This window comes from Bubalus bubalis, chromosome 5 (genome assembly GCF_019923935.1).
Source record: "Bubalus bubalis isolate 160015118507 breed Murrah chromosome 5, NDDB_SH_1, whole genome shotgun sequence".
NCBI lineage: Eukaryota > Metazoa > Chordata > Mammalia > Artiodactyla > Bovidae > Bubalus > Bubalus bubalis.
In genome coordinates this window covers 46,701,955-46,721,168 of record NC_059161.1, presented here as the reverse complement: position 1 = coordinate 46,721,168, position 19,214 = coordinate 46,701,955, and the positions used below count along the sequence as shown (strand labels likewise).

At 41.3% G+C, this 19,214-nt stretch overlaps 1 protein-coding gene across 1 annotated transcript in view; it reads left to right on the top strand.

Moving 5' to 3' along the window:
• Window positions 1–389: 389 nt before the first annotated feature.
• The window catches only part of PLD5 (phospholipase D family member 5), a 415,978-nt gene continuing 397,153 nt past the window's right edge, over window positions 390–19,214 (top strand). Inside the window, exon 1 of the mRNA XM_025286004.3 lies at window positions 390–839. Within this exon, the coding sequence (XP_025141789.1) occupies window positions 651–839 (189 nt within the window). The 5' untranslated portion in view covers window positions 390–650. The remainder of the gene's footprint in view (window positions 840–19,214) is intronic.

The window sequence follows — 19,214 nt, the reverse complement described above, 5'->3', positions numbered from 1 at the left end:
TGGGATAAATGGGCTCCTGAGGCTGGAAGTTACTGAACTTTGAGAAAGAGGGGAGGCAGAGGTCAGGGTGGCGAATGGGGGAAGGGCAGGGTGGTACCAAGGAGGGAGGGGGCGCGGAGATGGTGCTGACTTATCCAGGCGCGGTTCGCTTTCGAGTAAAAAATCCGAGGGAAAGAGACCGAGCCCTGCTGAGGGAAGGATGCGGAAGGGAGATCCGCCGCCCGGCTGGGCGCGGCGGGAGGGGCGGCGGCCAGACTCGCAGTCCTCGGCCTCCTCACTGCGCCAACCTGCAGGCGCGCGCGGCCCCTCCCGCCGCACTCCGCCCCCTCCCGCCGCACACCGCCCGAAGCCGACCCGGCCCAATCGGTGCCGCCGGGGGCCGGTGTGCTGAGCGCCAGCCCTGGACCGCAGGCGCCCGCACCCCGCGCCTCCGCCTCGCTCGCGGCGTCCCTCCTGCCCCATCTTCCTCCCCTCCTCTCCCTCTCCTCCCTCTCCCTCCCCGCCCGCTCCACCCCGCCCTGCCCGCGCTCGGCTCCCCCGCGCTCCCCGCGCCCGGCCCGCGTTCGCTCGCTCCTCCCTCAGCCCCGGCCGGCCTCCCGCACGCCCATCCCGAGCCCGCTGCGCGCCGGCAGCCGTCTGGTCATGTCAGGATGGAGATCCGGCAGCATGAGTGGCTCTCGGCCTCCCCCCACGAGGGCTTCGAGCAGATGAGGCTGAAAAGCCGCCCCAAGGAGCCCTCGCCGAGCCTGACCCGAGTGGGCGCGAACTTCTACAGCAGCGTCAAGCAGCAGGACTACAGCGCCAGCGTCTGGCTCCGGAGGAAAGACAAGCTGGAGCACGTAAGCGCGGCTCGCTCCCCGGGCCGCGGCCCTGCACCTGCCGCACGCGCACCCCAGCCCCGGAGCCGGTAGCGGGGACCCCGCCGGCTGCCCCGCTCGGAGCTGGGGCGTCCGAGTCCTCCGCCAGCCCGGAGCCTCTCCAGCACTTTCCTGCCCCGGGAAGGACTGGGTTGCGGGGAGGGGAGGGGCGGGGATGTTCTCTTCCGGCACTGCTTGTCCCTGCACACCTCGACCTCCCCGGGCTGCCACTGCGGGGAGGGGGGCGGGCGTCATTCGCAGTGCGTTCCTGGGGTGCCTGTGCGGGGTGAGCAAGACGGGGAACTGACCTAGTGTGGCTCCAGGGAGCCGGCGTGACACGGTAGTGGGCTTTATAGAGGGGGCGTTTGCTTCCTGTCTTTAGGGGGCTATTATACCCGGTCCAGAACTAACATGAACAAATCTGTAAAGTTGTCGCCGCTGGCGACCAGCCTGCGTCCGCACACTATCCATTCGAGTTTTCTGCAGCGTATCCTCTGGGATGAGCAGGTGGCGGTCCTGTCTACCTGCGCCCAGCTAGGGAAGAATTTGCACATTGCAAGGAGAAACGGCGAAAGAAAGAGCAGGTCGCCCAGCTCTCGGGCGCGCCGCTGCAGGATGGGGGGCCGGCGAGCGGGACCCCCTCCCCAAGAGTGCGTGTTTCACCGGAAAGGTGTTGGCGCTGGGGCTGAGCTCCTAGGGCTCGCCATTCGGGAGAGAAAAAGTCCTTCTAAAACGGTTTAGTGGATTCACAGTGTCAAATCTGACCCACCAGCATCTCCTTAACCAAATGTTAACATGAAACTAAGAGAATTATCTCAAGAGTGCAGAACAGCTAGCTACCGCCGGGAGGATGTCGTTTCTTCCCGCGGAGCTGCTTAATCCAAATTGGGTCTGTTAATGGAACGAGAAGATTTCCTTGTATTTGGGTCACATCGCCAATTATGGTAGAAAGATAAGAACTTCTGGAACTCACACATCTACCGCCGCAAGGACCACCCCCCACCCCGAAACAACCCACCCTCCCCCCCGCGCACTGGCTTCTCTTCTGGGCTTTTCAGCAGCAACTAGCATCCCAGGAGAAAGTGGGCAAAAGAGTATTTCTCTTACCCGATCTTAAAAGAAAGTCTTTGCCTTTTCTCTGAGGTCCTGATCCAGTCCCTGAAAGAGAAGTTTAAAGATTTGAGTTGGGGTGCAGTCTGTCTTGTGTGTAGAGACAATTTCCTAACATCAAATGGATGTCTCAGATCCTTAAGACCATGCAAGTAACTGAAGGAGATTGCTAGGATGTAAGTTGTTTGAAAGGCAGCAGTGTCTGCTTAAAAATGCAAGCTCCAGAATTAGCGAAGGAACCGGTGGTTATTAGTTCAAAAAGGGCCAAATAGCACCTTCCTGTAACTTGATTCCTGGTAGTGTTTTATTATTTTAGTACTAGCGAGAATGGTCTACCCTGAGGATGCTGATAGAGTATATCTTCATTTGCTTCACTCTGAATGTGTGTTCATTTGCAGCTTCTGCTTTTAGCTGGTGTAGTTCCTTTATTTTCTTACTGAAAATCAATACTGCCACCTTCTATGACTATTGTCTTCTTGAATCGCAGACATTGCACATATTATACTTAGATGGTTTCTCACTTTTAGATTTTCATTGAAAGTACCAAGTCATAGAGTGGGCCATGGCAGCCTCCCCTTAGTGGATGAGTATAGAATGCTCAGCACTTGCTGAGGATTAGAGACCAAGGAAAGTGAGATCTGGTTGTTTCCAGGTAAGGATCTATGCTTTCTTCTTCACTCAGATGCTCCAAAATAGAGCCTTGTACTTGGTTTTTGAAAAATTATCTCATTTGTTATTTAAATCAAAGTCACAGTTTTGTTTGCTTCCTCAAATATGTTTCATGAAACATATTCTGTTCTGATATTTTGTTTTACATACACTTGCTTTCAGTTAGGAATGGGGCTTTGCTTCTGGTGAAATTTTTGGTGATGTTCTCTTGCCCCTTTGAAACATCTATAAACATTTTAATGAAATAATACTTATGAAAGTGGTATGAAAAAGTAAATTAGTATAACAATGTAATTTTATTTGCATTCAGGCTCAGCTATCTTATGTTATATACACTATTATGTTTCAGGTAGTTTGAAGTTAATTTCTAATTACAAATCTAAAAACCTATAACAAATATATCCAAGTACATTATTGCCATGCAAAACATAAAAATATAATGTTGACTTTATAATAGACAGCATTCTGAACATATGTGACACCTTCAGATTTAGATGTTGGACAGATTAGGATGAGTGTATCATATGAAATTCAAGGGTGATGTACACTAGTTTGACCTCTTTGATCTGTCTAATCAAATGGATGACCACCATTTTTATTATGTTAATGAGTAATTATCATGGAGATCATATGCATGAAAACAGCCTACTGTTCCTTTGCTCATGCTTTAAAAGCAAGTCTTGTATTAAGGGCATAAATAAATTATGGCTTCAAATGATCGCATGTTCAGTCATCTCAATAACGGAATTCCCCGAAATGAAATGTGTCAGTATGTGGACTCTGTCCAGACTTCAGAGGCATTGCTTAATCTGAAAGTCAATAACACGATGTAAAGTGACAGCTGGAGAATATATTACCACTCAATTTGGTAAAAATGAGAATGGTTTATCTGTTGTTTTCTAGTTTATAGGCTACAGGACTAATCCCCAGGTTGGACAAAAGAAAAGTGACATGAATTGAATGATTAATAATTGGAATACATTCAACCCATCTTTCAGTTGGATTCCTGGTATTGGTTGGTTGATACTTAAGATGAATACCCATTTATGTGAGGGAATTCTTCTGTTCATAGTCATGATTAGAAGCTACAAGGAAGTTATGTTTATACCATGAATTCTAGATTTTGAACTCTACTTGTAAATTTTAGGAAAAAGTAAAATTTCTGGGCCCTGTGTAGAGTGTTGTCTTATTAGCTTCAAACAGTGCTTCCCGTCCCCCTTCTGATGTCTATGTCAGAAGCTTTCTGTGTCCCTTTTCATACTTTAATAAAACTCTGCTACACAAAAGCTCTTGGGTGATCAAGCCTGGTCCCTGGTTCCAAAGCTAAATCTTCTTTGGGGATCAAGAATCCAACACGGTTCACCATAAGCTATCATCTTGGGGGCTTGTCTGTGCTCTTGCTTCTTAGACTCTTTTGCCTCCTGTTGTGCCTGATACTTCATATGGCTTTAAAAGGCATTGGGTTTGGGAGACAATGGAAGTCTTACTCTCTGTAGGATCCTGTATTTAGTTTAGGTATAATGTACAAATGGAGGTTCCCTGGTGGCTCAGATGGTAAAGAATTTGCCTGCAATGCAGAAGACCCAGGTTTGACTCCTGGGTCAGAAAGATCCCCTGGAGGAGGGCATGCCTAGTATTCTTGTCTGGAGAATCCCATGGACAGAGGAGCCTGGTCGACTACTGTCCATGGGGTCACAGAGAATCAGACACGACTGAAGCGACTTAGCATACACACAGGTACAAATGAATGTTATGATCTAGCGAACAAGAGAAGCACAGGGCCTCTTTTCCTACTCTAACCCCTCTACTCTGTCAGGCTTTTCTGGGCTTGGGTCACTGAGAGTCACCGTTTAATACAGTCTGGCTATCTCAGAGCACAGTATTATGTTAGGCTGGTGTCCTTTGGTGGTATTAATGTATGCCTTGATTGACTTCTTTTTATTGTTGTTTTTTTTTTTTTCACAAGCAGGGAGAGTTGCAGAGGCTACTCTGCTAAGTTGCCTGGCTTTATACCAGTTGTGTGTGTAGAGGTTTCTTGATGCTGTTTATGGAGATGGGGATGTCTTGTTTTCTCTCCTGCTTGTTCAGTTAGCTTTTGTCAGATTGTGGTTAAGAGCAGGGCTCTGGTGAGATAGTCCTGGGCAAAGGACTCACCATCACCAAGATGTACACTCACAGTCCTCTGTAAGAAGTCACAGGTTTACCAGATGACTTAAGGAGACAGTCCATGTCTGTACTCCAGTGAGGAATAGTCCCCTTATGGCAGGGGCTCAGTACTACAGAAGAATTTTTTCCTTACACTTCTCACTTGTGCCTGTTGGCACATGTCTTATTTCAGGCTGGTATAACAGAATGCCATAGACGGGGTGCCTTTTAAGCATTTATTTCTCACAGTTCTGGAATCTGGGAAGTCCAAGGTCAAGTCTTAGCCAGATTTGGTGTCTGGTAAGGCCTGATTTCTGGTTCATAGGTAGCCATCTTTCTGCTGAGTCCTCAGATGGTGGTGGAGGTTGAGGAGCTCTCTGAAGACTATTCTGTTCACGTGGCACGCCTGCGTGCTCAGTCGTTTGGTGATGTCCGACTCTTTGCGACTCCATGGACCATAGCCTGCCAGGCTCCTCTGTCCATGGGAATTCTCCAGGGAAGAATACTGGAGTGGGTTGTGAGTTCCTCCTTCAGGAGAATCTTCCCAATCATCCCAATCTTCCTGGGATCAAACCCATGTCTCCTGCCTCGGCAGGTGGATTCTTTACCATTAGGGCCACCTGGGAAGCCCCTGTTCCTGTGGGCTTATTATCTAATCACCTCCCAAAGGCCCCACCTCTAAAGGCCAGGATATTGAGGATTAGGTTTCAGCATATGAATTTAGTGGGTGGGGGTGGAGTGGGGGGCACATAAGCATCCAGACATCCAATCCATAGCAGAAGGGGATTTTCTGCATCTTAGTTCCCAGGCCTGCTGGAAGCTCCATCCTGGTCCTTGTTTTCATGATTGTCAAATCAGCTACAGGGAAGCTGGTGGATTCTGTAATGCCCTTCAGTGCTTCTACCCAGAAGTGATACATCTATTTGACTCATGGTTGTTGTTGGCCAAAGTAAGTTTCCTGGCCAAGGCTTCCTTGAAAGAGGGTGAAGAAGGGGGATTCAACCAAGACCCAAAAGAAGGAGAAAGAGAACACCCATGACTAGCTCATAACCATGAGACATAAAGCTCGTAGCACAGCATATGGCCCATGTTCAATGTTCAACACACAGAACCTATCGGTATAATTGCTACTCAGGTGTTGCCTAGCTGATCACACACACACACACACACACACACTACCCAAAAAGCTTCCATATTTTATATCTGAGATCAGCCTGCCTGCATTAGGGGCTTCCCTGGTGGCTCAGATGGTAAAGAATCTGCCTACAATGCAGGAGACCCAGGTTCGATCCCTGGGTTGGGATGATCCCCTAGAGGAGGAAATGGCAAACCCACTCAAGTATTCTTGCCTGGAAGAAATCCCATGGACAGAGGAGCCTGGTGGACTACAGTCCACGGGGTTGCAAGAGTTGGACACAACTGAGCGACTAACACTTTTGCCTGCATTCTAGATCTGGACCCAGAGTGTATGGTTCCTTTTGTCAGTAAGGCTGTCTCACTATCCTGGGCCCATTAAGTTGTCTCTCTGCCCAGCTTCTAGTTCATTTTCTGGGGGCCTAACTTTTTCCTTAGGACTTCCCTGGTAGCTCAGCTGGTAAAGGATCCACCTGCAATGCAGGAGACCCCGTTTTGATGCTTCCTCCTGCAGGAGATCTTCCCAACCCTGGGATCGAACCTGGGTCTCCTACATTGTAGGCAGATTCTTTACCATCTGAGCCACCAGGGAAGCCCCTAATGCAGGCAGGCTGATCTCAGATATAAAATATGGAAGCTTTTTAGGTAGAATGTGTGTGTGATCCACTAGGCAACACCTGAGTAGCAATTATACCGATAGGTTCTGTGTGTTGAACATTGAACATGGGCCATATGCTGTGCTACGAGCTTTATGTCTCATGGTTATGAGCTAGTCATGGGTGTTCTCTTTCTCCTTCTTTTGGGTCTTGGTTGAATCCCCCTTCTTCACCCTCTTTCAAGGAAGCCTTGGCCAGGAAACTTTCTTTGGCCAACAACAACCATGAGTCAAATAGATGTATCACTTCTGGGTAGAAGCACTGAAGGGCATTACAGGATCCACCAGCTTCCCTGTAGCTGATTTGACAATCATGAAAACAAGGACCAGGACGGAGCTTCCAGCAGGCCTGGGCCAGTGGGCCCCTGTTTGCTCCCTGCCTGGTCATTCTGAGGCTGACTCGTATTCTTACTCTGTGGGTTCTGCTAGTAGAGACCAACTCCTTGCCCTATCCCTAATATCTGCTTTCCTTCACAAATTTGTGCTGCATGGTACTCAGAAAGCCCTTTTAAAATTCAAAGAGAAAGCAGAAGAGAAACTGTGAAGAGTAGAAGCCAGAATCCTTAATGTTCATATTATAGTGAGCCTGAGTATCTTGCAAGGTTTAATAAGTGCCTCACTTAAAAAAAAAAAAAAAAAAAAAAAACTCCTCAAAGTGTGAATTTTCACACTTAAATAGAATTTATGTTACCAGTGAATAGTAAATAAATAACAAGTGCACACTTTCCTCCTGGAGAAAATTATTCATATAAAGAGCAAAGAATAAATGGATTAGTGCAAACTTGGTCACAATGGTCTAGGCTCATATTATGTAATGCCGTTTATGTCCCACAGAGCAGATTTGTCCAAGTAATTATACTCCATGGAGCAGATCAGTCAAGCACCAGAAGACAGAGTTCAACCTAAGGGAATGAATCTTTAAAATATACCATTGAAAACCAACCAACTAATCCACCAACCAACCAAACAAGGAGGAAATATCCTTTTTTATGTTAATAGTATTTTTGGCCAGACTGGGTAAATTTTGTCTGGCAAACATTTAAGAACATTAACATTTACCAGGATTATTTCCTGTGACTTAGGTAAACAGAATAGGGAAAGCCTAGACTGAGGCAGAATTCCCTACCTCTCTAACGCATGGTCAAGAAATGAAAGTCTAGGTGTCTTGAGTATCTTCTGGAGCAGCTCAGTGTTGTGTCCACTACTGTATTTGTCATTACTTTACGTGGCGTATGTTTATAAAGGGCTAATGGACTGTGGGTTGATATTTCAGTTTGTTTTGAAGAAACATTGACTTCTTTGATCTCTGGCTTACTGATTTATTTTAACATAATTGCAGTCAGTGACATATCATATTAAATATATTTAACTTGAGAAGCTTAGGACCACAGAGCTTAAGATTCCTTTTACTTCCCTTGTTCCATGTAATAGCCACTACATATGGTTAGTTTCTCTGAAAATTTTCACTTCTTTTCACAGATTTTTATATCTGTCTCAGGTTTACACCTGTGTAACAGTTTCCGGTTCTTCTGTTTTAGCTCCAAAGGTCAAGAAGTCTGATGAATCTTTTAACTTCTGGAACAGGACAGTAGCTTGTTAACATAGTATATATGATATGTTCTTGTACTGAATTAATTGATAGATGGCGCAATTAGGCAGAGTAGAGTTTGTGGTAAAAACCCATAGGTGTTGCTTCATGTGTCTGCATTGGGGACTTTTAAAGTTACTGATTGCCTCAAATTCATATGTACGTATATTGTGCTGCAGGAGTTTAGAATAAAACATAAATGTCAGGGTACAGTTGGAATGCCACACAGTGGATGGAAAGAGACACCTTTTTACCAAAAATGTACATTTAAATTTTTCTCAGTGAAAGTGAAAATCGCTCAGTTGTGTCTGACTCTTTGCGACCCCGTGGACTGTACAGTCCATGGAATTCTCCAGACCAGAATACTGGAGTGGGTAGCCTAGCCCTTCTCCAGGGGATCTTCCCGACTCAGGGATCAAACTGAGGTCTCCTGCAGTGCAGATGATTCTTTACCAACTGAGCTATCAGGGAAGCCCAAGTTTTTCCTTAGAACCAGAGACAAAAGAGCTCAGTTTCTAATATCACACATCAAACTGGTAAGCTGGGCTTCTGAAGAATAAGAAGAACATGGCAAAATTTCTCAGGTAGACGTAGGTCCGTTGGAAAATCTCACTGATGTCTGGCGTGTGAAGTGGGCCCAAGCTGGACTACCCAACCGGGTACCATGGGACTGGATGTCATAGCAGTTGGGTGATAAGTATGAGCTTATGTCCTCTAGAGTAGACAGTGAACCTTGCGAACATATTATTTTCTGTCTTGAGCTATAACTGTGCTCCTGCCAGCAAGTTGTTAGGTCTATAACTGGTAATAACATGAGGAATTAAGTAGAGAAGATAGGACTCATCGAAATTAAAAAAAAAACAAAACAAAACACTGCCATACTATACTCAGCATCAGCAGATATTTACTGAGAATGACTTTAATGTGAAAGATATCTTGTTAGGAGATTACGAGGACTTTGACTCAACCATCTGATGTATGTACTGTGTTTCAAACAGTAGAGAGTATACAAAGACCAAAGCAAGTATTTGCCCTCCCTTAAGATGCTTACAGTTTTTATAAATACAGTTATAATATGATTACAGTGTTATGAATAATGCAGAAAAATGCAAAGTAGCGTAAAACTATCTTCAAAGGACTTAGTTTAGACAAGGTTAAAATAGGCAATGAATCTTGTGATATACTGATTACATAGTGTAACAAAGTTAAATTTATTCTAGTAATGCAAAGTTGATATAAAAGTTGAAAGTCAATCTAATTTATCACATTAAAATGAAAATAAACCTGTATGTTAATAAATCAGGTAAAAGTGTTTGTTGAGATTCTATACACAGGTATGATAAAATTCTCAATAAACTGGAAATAAAAGAAAACTTCATTATTCTGATAAAGAGTTTCTTTAAAAAGATGAAGAAACTATGAAGTTAACTTTATTAACTGTAAAGTTAATGGTGAAATACTTAAAAATACCTTCCTGGATACTGAGGCATGGAAGTCTACCATCATTACATCTATTCAGCATTGTACAGAAGGTCATAACCAATGCAATAAAGTAAGAGTAAGAATTCAGAAGGAAATAGTAAAATTGTCATTATTAGTAGATGACATTATTCTGTATATCTGAACAAAATAAACTACAGCTACACTTAATGAATTAGTAATGTCACTGAATTCATCATGGCCACTGAATAAAAAGTTACTATGCAAATTAAATTAGGAAAAAAATATTTCAAAATAAAACTAAAAACTGTTACCATTTACATTGGCATAACAAGATCAAATATTTAAGGAGGCTGATAAGACCTCTTTTTAATTCTCTCCCAGATTGATCTGTGTAATTCTAATTAAAATCCCAGCAAGTTTGTATTTGTTGAAAGTGATTTTAAAATTTATATGAAAATGCAAAGGGCCAAGAATAGCTAAGAGAATCTTGATGAAGAGCAAAGTTAGTCGACATTCCAGATAGCAAATCTAGATTAATTAAGCAGTGTGGTATTGGTGCAAGGGTAAATGAATAGATCAACAGAGTACAGAAACGACCTGTGTATACTTTATTATTGATAGGTTCTTGATTTATGACAAAAGTGGCCAGCATAGAAGCACAGAGGGGAAAAGATGGTCTTTTATAAAAAATGGTGTTGTCATATATCTATATAAAAAAAAAAAAGTGGTTTCTTTTTCACACTATACACAAATGTGGTTAAAGAAATCTTCACTCTAGGCAAAGTTTTGTATTGGGCTTTAGGGCTTCCCTGGTGGCTCATGCAGTAAAGAATCCGCCTGCAATGCTGGAGACCTGGGTTTAATCCCTGGGTTGGGAAGATCCCCTGGAGAAGGGAAAGGCTACCCACTCCAGTATTCTGGCCTGGAGAATTCCATGGACAGTACAGTTCATGGGGTCTCAAAGAGTTGGACATGACTGAGCAACTTTCACTTTACATTAAGGAGCCGAGGAACAAGAGCTGCTAAATGTAGGAACAGCCTGAACCAAGGCTTTTGAGTGGAATCTCGGGGAGAAAAAGACTGTTTGGAAGTATGACAAGTGTGACTGGAGGACAGGGTTTGTTTAAGGGAGTGTTGGGTGTGAAAACAGTGGTAGGTAAGGACAAGACCAGGGAGACTTAAGAACTGGAATTGTAAGCTGATAATGCTCAGCTTTTCTGTAAGCAAACAGGAGATATTTTAGTAGGTACTTATTCAGAAAACCTGGTGGTGGCTTGCAGGGTTGAGGAAGAAGAGCCTGGAGGAGGGGACCAGTGTAAAGTCTGTTTTAGTGGTAGAGCTGGACAGTAACAAAAGAATGTGGTGGCAAGTAGAAAAATTGGGGAACAGATGCAAGGAATATTCTGAAGATAAGCATTCATTGGGGAGAGATCCCTTGTCATCTAGTGGTTAAGATTTGGTGCTTTCATTAAGTGGACCAGGGTTCCATCTGGGTTGAGGAACTGAGATCCCACAAGCCCATGGCACACACCACCCCACCAAAAGTGCTACTCCAGTAAACACTCGAATGATAATAAAGTGAAACAGCCTTATTAAAAAAACAAAAAGAGTTCCTGGGACTTGGTGCTTGACTGGATGTGAGGAGTCTGAGAAAGCTCATCAATTCAGCAAATATTTATTGAGTGCCAGCATGTCACGGAAATTGTGATTGACATGATGGATTCAAGCATTAACGGGGAAAATGTCAATAACATCTTGAGAGTTGGAATTCTGCCTTCCTCATTTTGGAATCTTGGATCCAAGCCATTGTTATTATCTTGATTCAATAGTATCAGTATTGTTAATAGTATCAATATTATGATCATAATTAACAAACTCCAATTTCTGCTCTCTTCAAGGAGCTGAGCTCAAGGCTTGAGAAAATTCAAATGTCTGGGATTGGGCCTTTGACATCAGGTTGTTTGTTTATGATCTAGTTTTTCAGAACTCAGCTTAAATGTTTTCACTTCTAAACCTAAAGTCCAGTAAAATACACCTTTTATGTGGTCCCATTAATGGTGTACCTCTAATGTCCTTCATAATGCCTGGTAGACATCCAGGGTTGACTGACTTCATTAATGAAAGAGTGAATGAATTAACGTGTCCTTAGCAGGGCAGGTGGGGCTTATACACAAGTGAAAGAATAAGGTAACATGTCCTGCTTGACAGATAAATGGTAAGATGTTAAATGTAAGATGAGTTCAGTGGGAAGAAACACCAGAAGCTCCAAGAGAAACTCCTGAGAAGTGTTATGGTTAAATGTTAGCTGGAGAAGATAACAGACAAGGCTGCCTCTAAACCATCTTTAGTTTATTTGAGATTCTATCCATTCTTTTTAAGACTTGGGACGTGAGAGTTTTATGGCCACTTTAGTGGCCTATTCCAGTATCTAATGCTATTGTTTACATGATTTTTTTTGTTTTTTATATCTATATATCTTGGTTTTTATTAGTCAAGGAGAATAGTAACTTTTAAAGTTTCACAAGTACCATGGTCTAACTTTTTGCTATGCCTAAATCTGCTGGTTCATCACTTAGCCTCTGCCCTGTTTTGGCAGAGTACAGTCAGTCAGAGACTGTAAGATACTTTATGGCAGGGAATGTGTCAAAACTGCCAAAATCTCCTTAAAGACCTGCCACTCTTGATCGTTAAGAATCTCCTACCATGACTTCCTGACTTTTCTGTTTCCAAATTTTTTTCATTCCCTAAGATCTTTTTGCTGCAATCCATGATTTGTGCACACATTGCTTAAAATCTGTCCTATAAGATTCCAGATACATCTTTTTTTTTTTTTGAAAAATAAACTTTTATTTTTGGAATAACTAGATTTATGGAAAAGTTGTACAGATAGTAGAGGTGTTTCTTATACATCCCTCACCCCGATTTCAGTTTCATTTAGGATTATAATAAATTTCAAACTCCAGATTTCATCAGAATTTCACCAGTTTTTAATGACCTTTTTCTGTTCTAGGATCCAATGCAAGGTAATACATTGCATTCAGTTGTCATGTGTCCTTAGTCAGCCTCTGGTCTGTGATAGTTTTTCAGGCTTTTCTCATTCTTCATGGTCTTCATAGTTTTTGTTTACAGCCTTATTGAGGCATAACTGATATAAAAAAATTGTAAGATATTTAAAGGATTCCCACCATTGAGTTAATGAAAGCATCCATCACCTCATTTATTGTGTGTATGAGAACATTAACTTTACTCTGAAAGCAAAGGTAAATTATGTCATGGCGTTATCATTGGTAATCACTATGTTTGTATTGACTGTTGTTGCTTAGTCCCTAAGTCATGTCCGACTCTTTTCCCACTCCATGGACTCTAGCCCACCGGGCTCCTCTGTCTATGGGATTCTCAGAGAGGCAAGAATACTGGAGTGGGTTGCCATTTCCTTCTCCAGGGGAATCTTCCCGACCCTGTGTCTCCTGCATTGGCGGGTGGATTCTTTGCCCTGTTTATATTGATCCTCAGACCTTATTCATCTTATAATTGAAAGTTTACACTTTTACTGACCTTTCCCTATTTTCCACACTCTCGAGGCCCTGACAACCACTCTTCCACTATCTGAGTATGTGAGTTTGAGTGGGATTTTTTGTTTGTTTTTTTTAGATCTTATGTATAAGTGGTACCGTGTGGTATTTGTCTTTGTCTGGTTTACCTTACTTAGCATAATGCGTTCAAGTTCCTCCATATTGTTGTAAATGAAAGGATTTCCTTTTTATTCATGGTTAAATAGTGTTCTGTACATTCATATATCACATCTTATCTATTCATTCACCTGCTTATGGACACTTAGGTTGTTTTCATATCATGGCTACTGGAATTAATGCTATGTTGAGCATGAAAGTGCAGGTATCTCTTCAATATCCTATTTTCATTTCCTTTGGATAAATACTCAGAGGTAGAATTGCTAGATCGTACAGTCGTTGCATTTTTAATTTTTTGAAGAATTGCCATACTGTTTCCCATAGTGGCTGTACAAGTTTATATTCCCACCAGTAGTGCTTATAGGGTTTCTGTTTTTCAATATCTTCACTAGCACTTGTTGTTTGTTGTCTTTTTTTAAATTCTAATCCTTCTAACAGGTGTGAAATGATATCCCATTGTGGTTTTTTTTTTTATTGTGGTTTTAAGAAGCATTTCCCTGATGATTAGCGATGTTGAGCATATCTTCAATTACTTATTGGCCATCTGTGTGTCTTCTAAGGAAATAGAAAGTCTATTCAAATACTCTGTCCTTTTTTTAAATCAAGTTGTTTGTTCTTTGCTGTTGAGTTGTATGAATTCTTTGATTATTAACTCTTTATCAGATATATGATTTGCAAATATTTTCTCCCATTTGTTAGGTTGCCTTTTCATTTTGTTGGCAGTTTCCCTCCTGTGCAGAAACTTTTTAATTTGATATAGTCTAACTTGTTTATTTTTGCTTTTGATGTCAAATCCAAAACATCATCACCAAAACAGATGTCATGGAGCTTACAGCCTAGGTTTTCTTCTAGAAGTTTTGTGATTTCAGGTCTTAACATTCAAATCTTTAATCCATTTTCAATTATTTTTTGTGAATAGAGGTCCAGTTTCATTTTTTGCATGTGGCTGTACAGTTTCCCTAACATGATTTATTGAAGAGACTGTCCTTTCCCCAGTATATAGTATTGGCCCTTTTGTCTTAAATTAACTGACAACATATACAGGGGTTTATTTCTGGGCTCTCTATTCTCTTCTGTTCATCTGTGTGTCTTTATGCCAGCACCGTGGCATTTTGGTTAGTATAGCTTTGTAAAATAGTTTTGAATCAGGGAGTGTGAGGCCTCCAGCTTTGGTCTTCTTTCTCAAATTGTTTTGGATTTTTGAGGTCTTCTGTAGTTGCATATGCATTTTAGAATTCTATTTGTAAAAATGCCATTGGAATTTTGATAGGGATCACATTGACTCTGTGTATTTCTTTGGGTTGTGTGGATATTTTCACAGTGTTAGTTAATTCTTCCAATCTGTGAGCATGGAAGAGCTTTCCATTTACTTGTGTCTGCAGTTTTTTTCAGCAGCATCTTACAGTTTTCAGCAAACAGGTCTTTCACTTCCTTGGTTAAATTTATTCTTAGGCTTTTTATTCTTTTGGTTGTGATTATAAATGGGATTGTTTTCTTAATGTTTCTTTCTGTTAGCTCATTGTTTATGTATATAAACACAACAGAATTTTGTTTGTTGATTTTGTACCTTGCAACTTAACTGTATTTGTTTATTGCATCTAACACTTCTCATTCTGTCTGCTTTCTGGGGACAGAATGGTTGGATGGCATCACTGACTCAATGGACATGAGTTTGAGCAAACTCTGGGAGATTGTGAAACCTGGTGTGCTGCAGTCCATGGGGTCGGAGAGTTGGACACAACTGAGCAACTGAACAACATTTTTTTGGTGAAGTCATTGTAGTTTTTTATGTATTATATCATGTCATTTGCAGATAGAGGCAATTTTACTTCTTCCTTTCCAGTTTCAATGCTTTTTATTTCTTTTTCCCGCCTAAACGCTCTGACTTGGATTTTCAGTACTGTTTTGAGTAAAAGTATTGAGAGAGAGCATCCTTATTTTTGTTCCTGTTCTTTATCGTAGAGGTAAAACATTGAGCTTTTCCTGTTGAGTATGATGTTAGCTGTGAGATTATCATATGTGGCTTTCATTATGTTTGAGGTACGTTCTTTCTACCTATATGTATTGAGAGTTTTTAGCATAAATGGATGCTGAATTTTGTCAAATGCTTTTTCTATGTATATTAAAATGATCACATGATTTTTTTATCATCATTTTGTTAGTGTAGTGTGTCACATTGGTTGATTTTGTGGACAGTGAACCATATTTGCATCCCTGGAATAAATCCTAGTCGATTATGGTATTTTTAATGTACTGTTAAAATTGGTTTGCTGATATTTTTGCATCTATAGTCATCAGGGTTGCTGCTGCTGCTGCTGCTGCTAAGTCACTTCAGTTATGTCCAACTCTGTGCAACCCCAGAGACAGCACCCCACCAGGCTCCCCCATCCCTGGGATTCTCCAGGCAAGAACACTGGAGTGGGTTGCCATTTCCTTCTCCAATGCATGAAAGTGAAAACTGAAAGTGAAGTTGCTCAGTCGTGTCCGACTCCTAGCGACCCCATGGACTGCAGCCTACCAGGCTCCTCTGTCCATGGGATTTGCCAGGCAAGAGTACTGGAGTGGGTTGCCATTGCCTTCTCCAGTCATCAGGGGTACTAGCTTCTATTTTTATGTTCTTGTAGTGTCTTTGCCTGGTTTTGGTATCAGGATAATGCTGGCCACAGAAAATGAGTTTGGAAGTGTCCCATTCTCTTCTTTTTGGAAGAGTTTGGGAAGTATTGGTGTTAATTCTAATATCAATGTTTGGTAGATTTCACCAATGGAAGCATCTTGTCCTAGACTTTTGTTTTATGGGAAAAAATTTAATTAGTAATTCAGTGTCCTTACTAGTAATTGATTGTGCAGGTTTCCTGTTTCCTCATGGTGCCGTATTGGTAGTTTGTATATTATCATGGCATCTGGTCCTATCACTTCATGGGAAATAGATGGGGAAACAGTGGAAACAGTGTCAGACTTTATTTTTAGGGGTGCCAAAATCACTGCAGATGGTGACTGCAGCCATGAAATTAAAAGACGCTTACTCCTTGGAAGGAAAGTTATGACCAACCTAGATAGCATATTCAAAAGCAGAGACATTACTTTGCCAACAAAGGTCCGTCTACTCAAGGCTATGGTTTTTCCAGTGGTCATGTATGGATGTGAGAGTTGGACTGTGAAGAAAGCTGAATGCTGAAGAATTGATGCTTTTGAACTGTGATGTTAGAGCAGACTCTTGAGGGTCCCTTGGACTGCAAGGAGATCCAACCAGTCCATCCTAAAGGAGATCAGTCCTGGGTGTTCATTGGAATGACTGATGCTGAAGCTGAAACTCCAGTACTTTGGCCACCTCATGCGAAGAGTTGACTCATTGGAAAAGACCCTGATGCTGGGAGGGATTGGGGGCAGGAGGAGAAGGGGACGACAGAGGATGAGATGGCTGTATGGCATCACCGACTCAATGGACATGAGTTTGCGTGAACTCTGGGAGTTGGTGATGGACAGGGAGGCCTGGAGATTCATGGGGTCGCAAAGAGTCGGACACGACTGAGTGACTGAACTGAACTGATGTTATTCATTTCTTACTGATTGCCCAATTTATGTCAAAGGGTAGCCTGCCATGTTTTCCTCTAAGAGTTTTATAGTATCTGGTGTTACATTTAGGTCTTTAATCCATTTTCAGTTTATTTTTGTGTGTGGTGTTAAAGAAAGTTCTAATTTCATTTTTTGACATATAGCTGTCCAATTTTCACAGCATCATTTATTAAAGAGACTGTCTTTCCTCTATTGTACAGTCTTGCCTCTTTTGTCAAAGATTAATGGCCATAGGTGTATGAGTTTATTGCTGGGCTTTCTGTCTCGTTCCATTGATCTATATTTCTGTTCTTATGCTAGTGTAATACTGTTTTAATCACTGCAGCTTTGTAGTATAGTCTGAAGTCAGGGAGCCTAATTCCTCCAGCTCTCTTTTTCTTTCTCAAGATTGCTTTGGCTATTCATGGTCATTTGTGTCTCCATACAAACTTTAAGATTTTATGTTTTAGTTCTGTGAAAAATGCCATTGGTAATTTAATGGGTATTGCCTTGAATCTGTAGATTCCCTTGGCTAGTATGGTCACTTTGACAGTATTGATTCTTCCAGTGAAAGAATGTGGTGTATCTATCCATCTGTTTGTGTCTTCTTTGATTTGTGCCATCATTAGCATCTCAAAGTTTTCCAAGTACATATATTTTATCTTCTTAGGTAGACTCATTCCTAGGTACTTTTATTCTTTTTGATGCAGTCATAAATGGGATTGTTTCTTTCATTTCTCTTTCTGATCATTATTGCTGGTGTATGGAAATGCAACAGATTTCTGTATATTTATTTTGTATCCTGCAGCTTTACTGAATTCATTGATGAGCTCTAGTAGTTTTCTGGTAGGATGTTTAGGATTTTCTATGTACCATATCGTGTCATCTGCAAACAGTGACAGTTTTACTTCATTTCCAATTTGAATTTCTTTTATTTCTTTTTCTTTTCTGACTGCTGTGGCTAGGACTTCCAAAATTATGTTAAATAATAGTGACAAGAGTGGAATCCTTGTCTTTTTTCCTGATCTTACAGAAAATTCTTTCAGTTTTCCATAGTTGAGTATGATATTTGCTGTTGATTTGTGTTATATGGCCTTTATTATGTTGAGGTGTGTTCCCTCTTTGCTCACTTTCTGGAGAAATTTTGTCATAAATGGGCGTTGAATTTTGTCAAAAGCCTTTTCTGCGGGTTTTGAGATGATCATATAATATTTATTCTTCAACTTGTTGATGTGGTGTATCACATTGATTGATTTGCAGATGAAAAAATCCTTGCATCCCTGGGGTAAGTCCCACTTGATTATGGTGTATAATTCTTTTAATGTATTGCTGGATTTGGATTGCTTGTATTTTGTTGAGGATTTTTGTGTCTATGTTCATCAATGATATTGGCCTGTAGTTTTATTTATTTATTTATTTTTGGTGTCTGTGTCTGATTTTTGTATCAGAATGATGGTGGCTTCATAGAACAAATTTGGGAGTATTCCTTCCTCTGCAATTTTTTGGAATACTTTCAGAAGGATAGGTATTAACTCTTCTCTAAATGTTAGATAAAATTCACCTGTGATGTCATCTGGTCCTGGACTTTTGTTTCTCGGGAGTTTTTATATCACACTTTCAATTTTAGTACTTGTGATTGGCCTGTTCATATTTTCTGTTTCTTCCTCATCCAGTCTAGGAAGGTTGTGCCTTTCTAAGAATTTGTATATTTGTTCTAGGTTGTCCATTTTATTGGCATATAATTGCTTGTATTAGTCTCTTATGATCTTTGTGTTTCTGTGGTTTTTGTTGCAACGCCTCCTTTTTCATTTCTAATTTTATTGATTTGAGTCCTCTCCCTTTTTTTCTTGATGAGTCTTTTGTTTATCTTTTCAAAGAGCCTGCTTTTAGTTTCATTGATCTTTTCTGTTGTTTTCTTTGCCTCTATTTCATTTTTTTCTGTTCTAATCTTTATGGCTTCTTTCCTTTTAATATCTTTGGATTTTGTTTGTTCTTTCTCTAGTTGTTTTACATGTAAGGTGAGGTTGTTTGAGATTTTCCTTATTTCCTGAGGTAAGACTGCATTGCTGTAAACTTCCCTCTTAGAAGTGCTTTTGCTGAGTCCCATATTTTTTAAATTGCCATGCTTTCATCTTCATTTGACTCTAGGTGTTTCTTGATTTCCTCTGTGATTTCTTCAGTGAACCTTTGGTTGTTTACTAGCATATTGTTTAGCCTCCACATGTTCATGTTTTTTTATAGTTTTTTTCTTGTAGTTGATTTCTAATCTCACAGCTTTGTGATTGGAAAAGATGGTTGATATGACTTCAGTTTTCTTAAATTTACTGAGGCTTGCTTTGTGGTAAAAGGTTTGCATGTGGTCATTCCTGGAG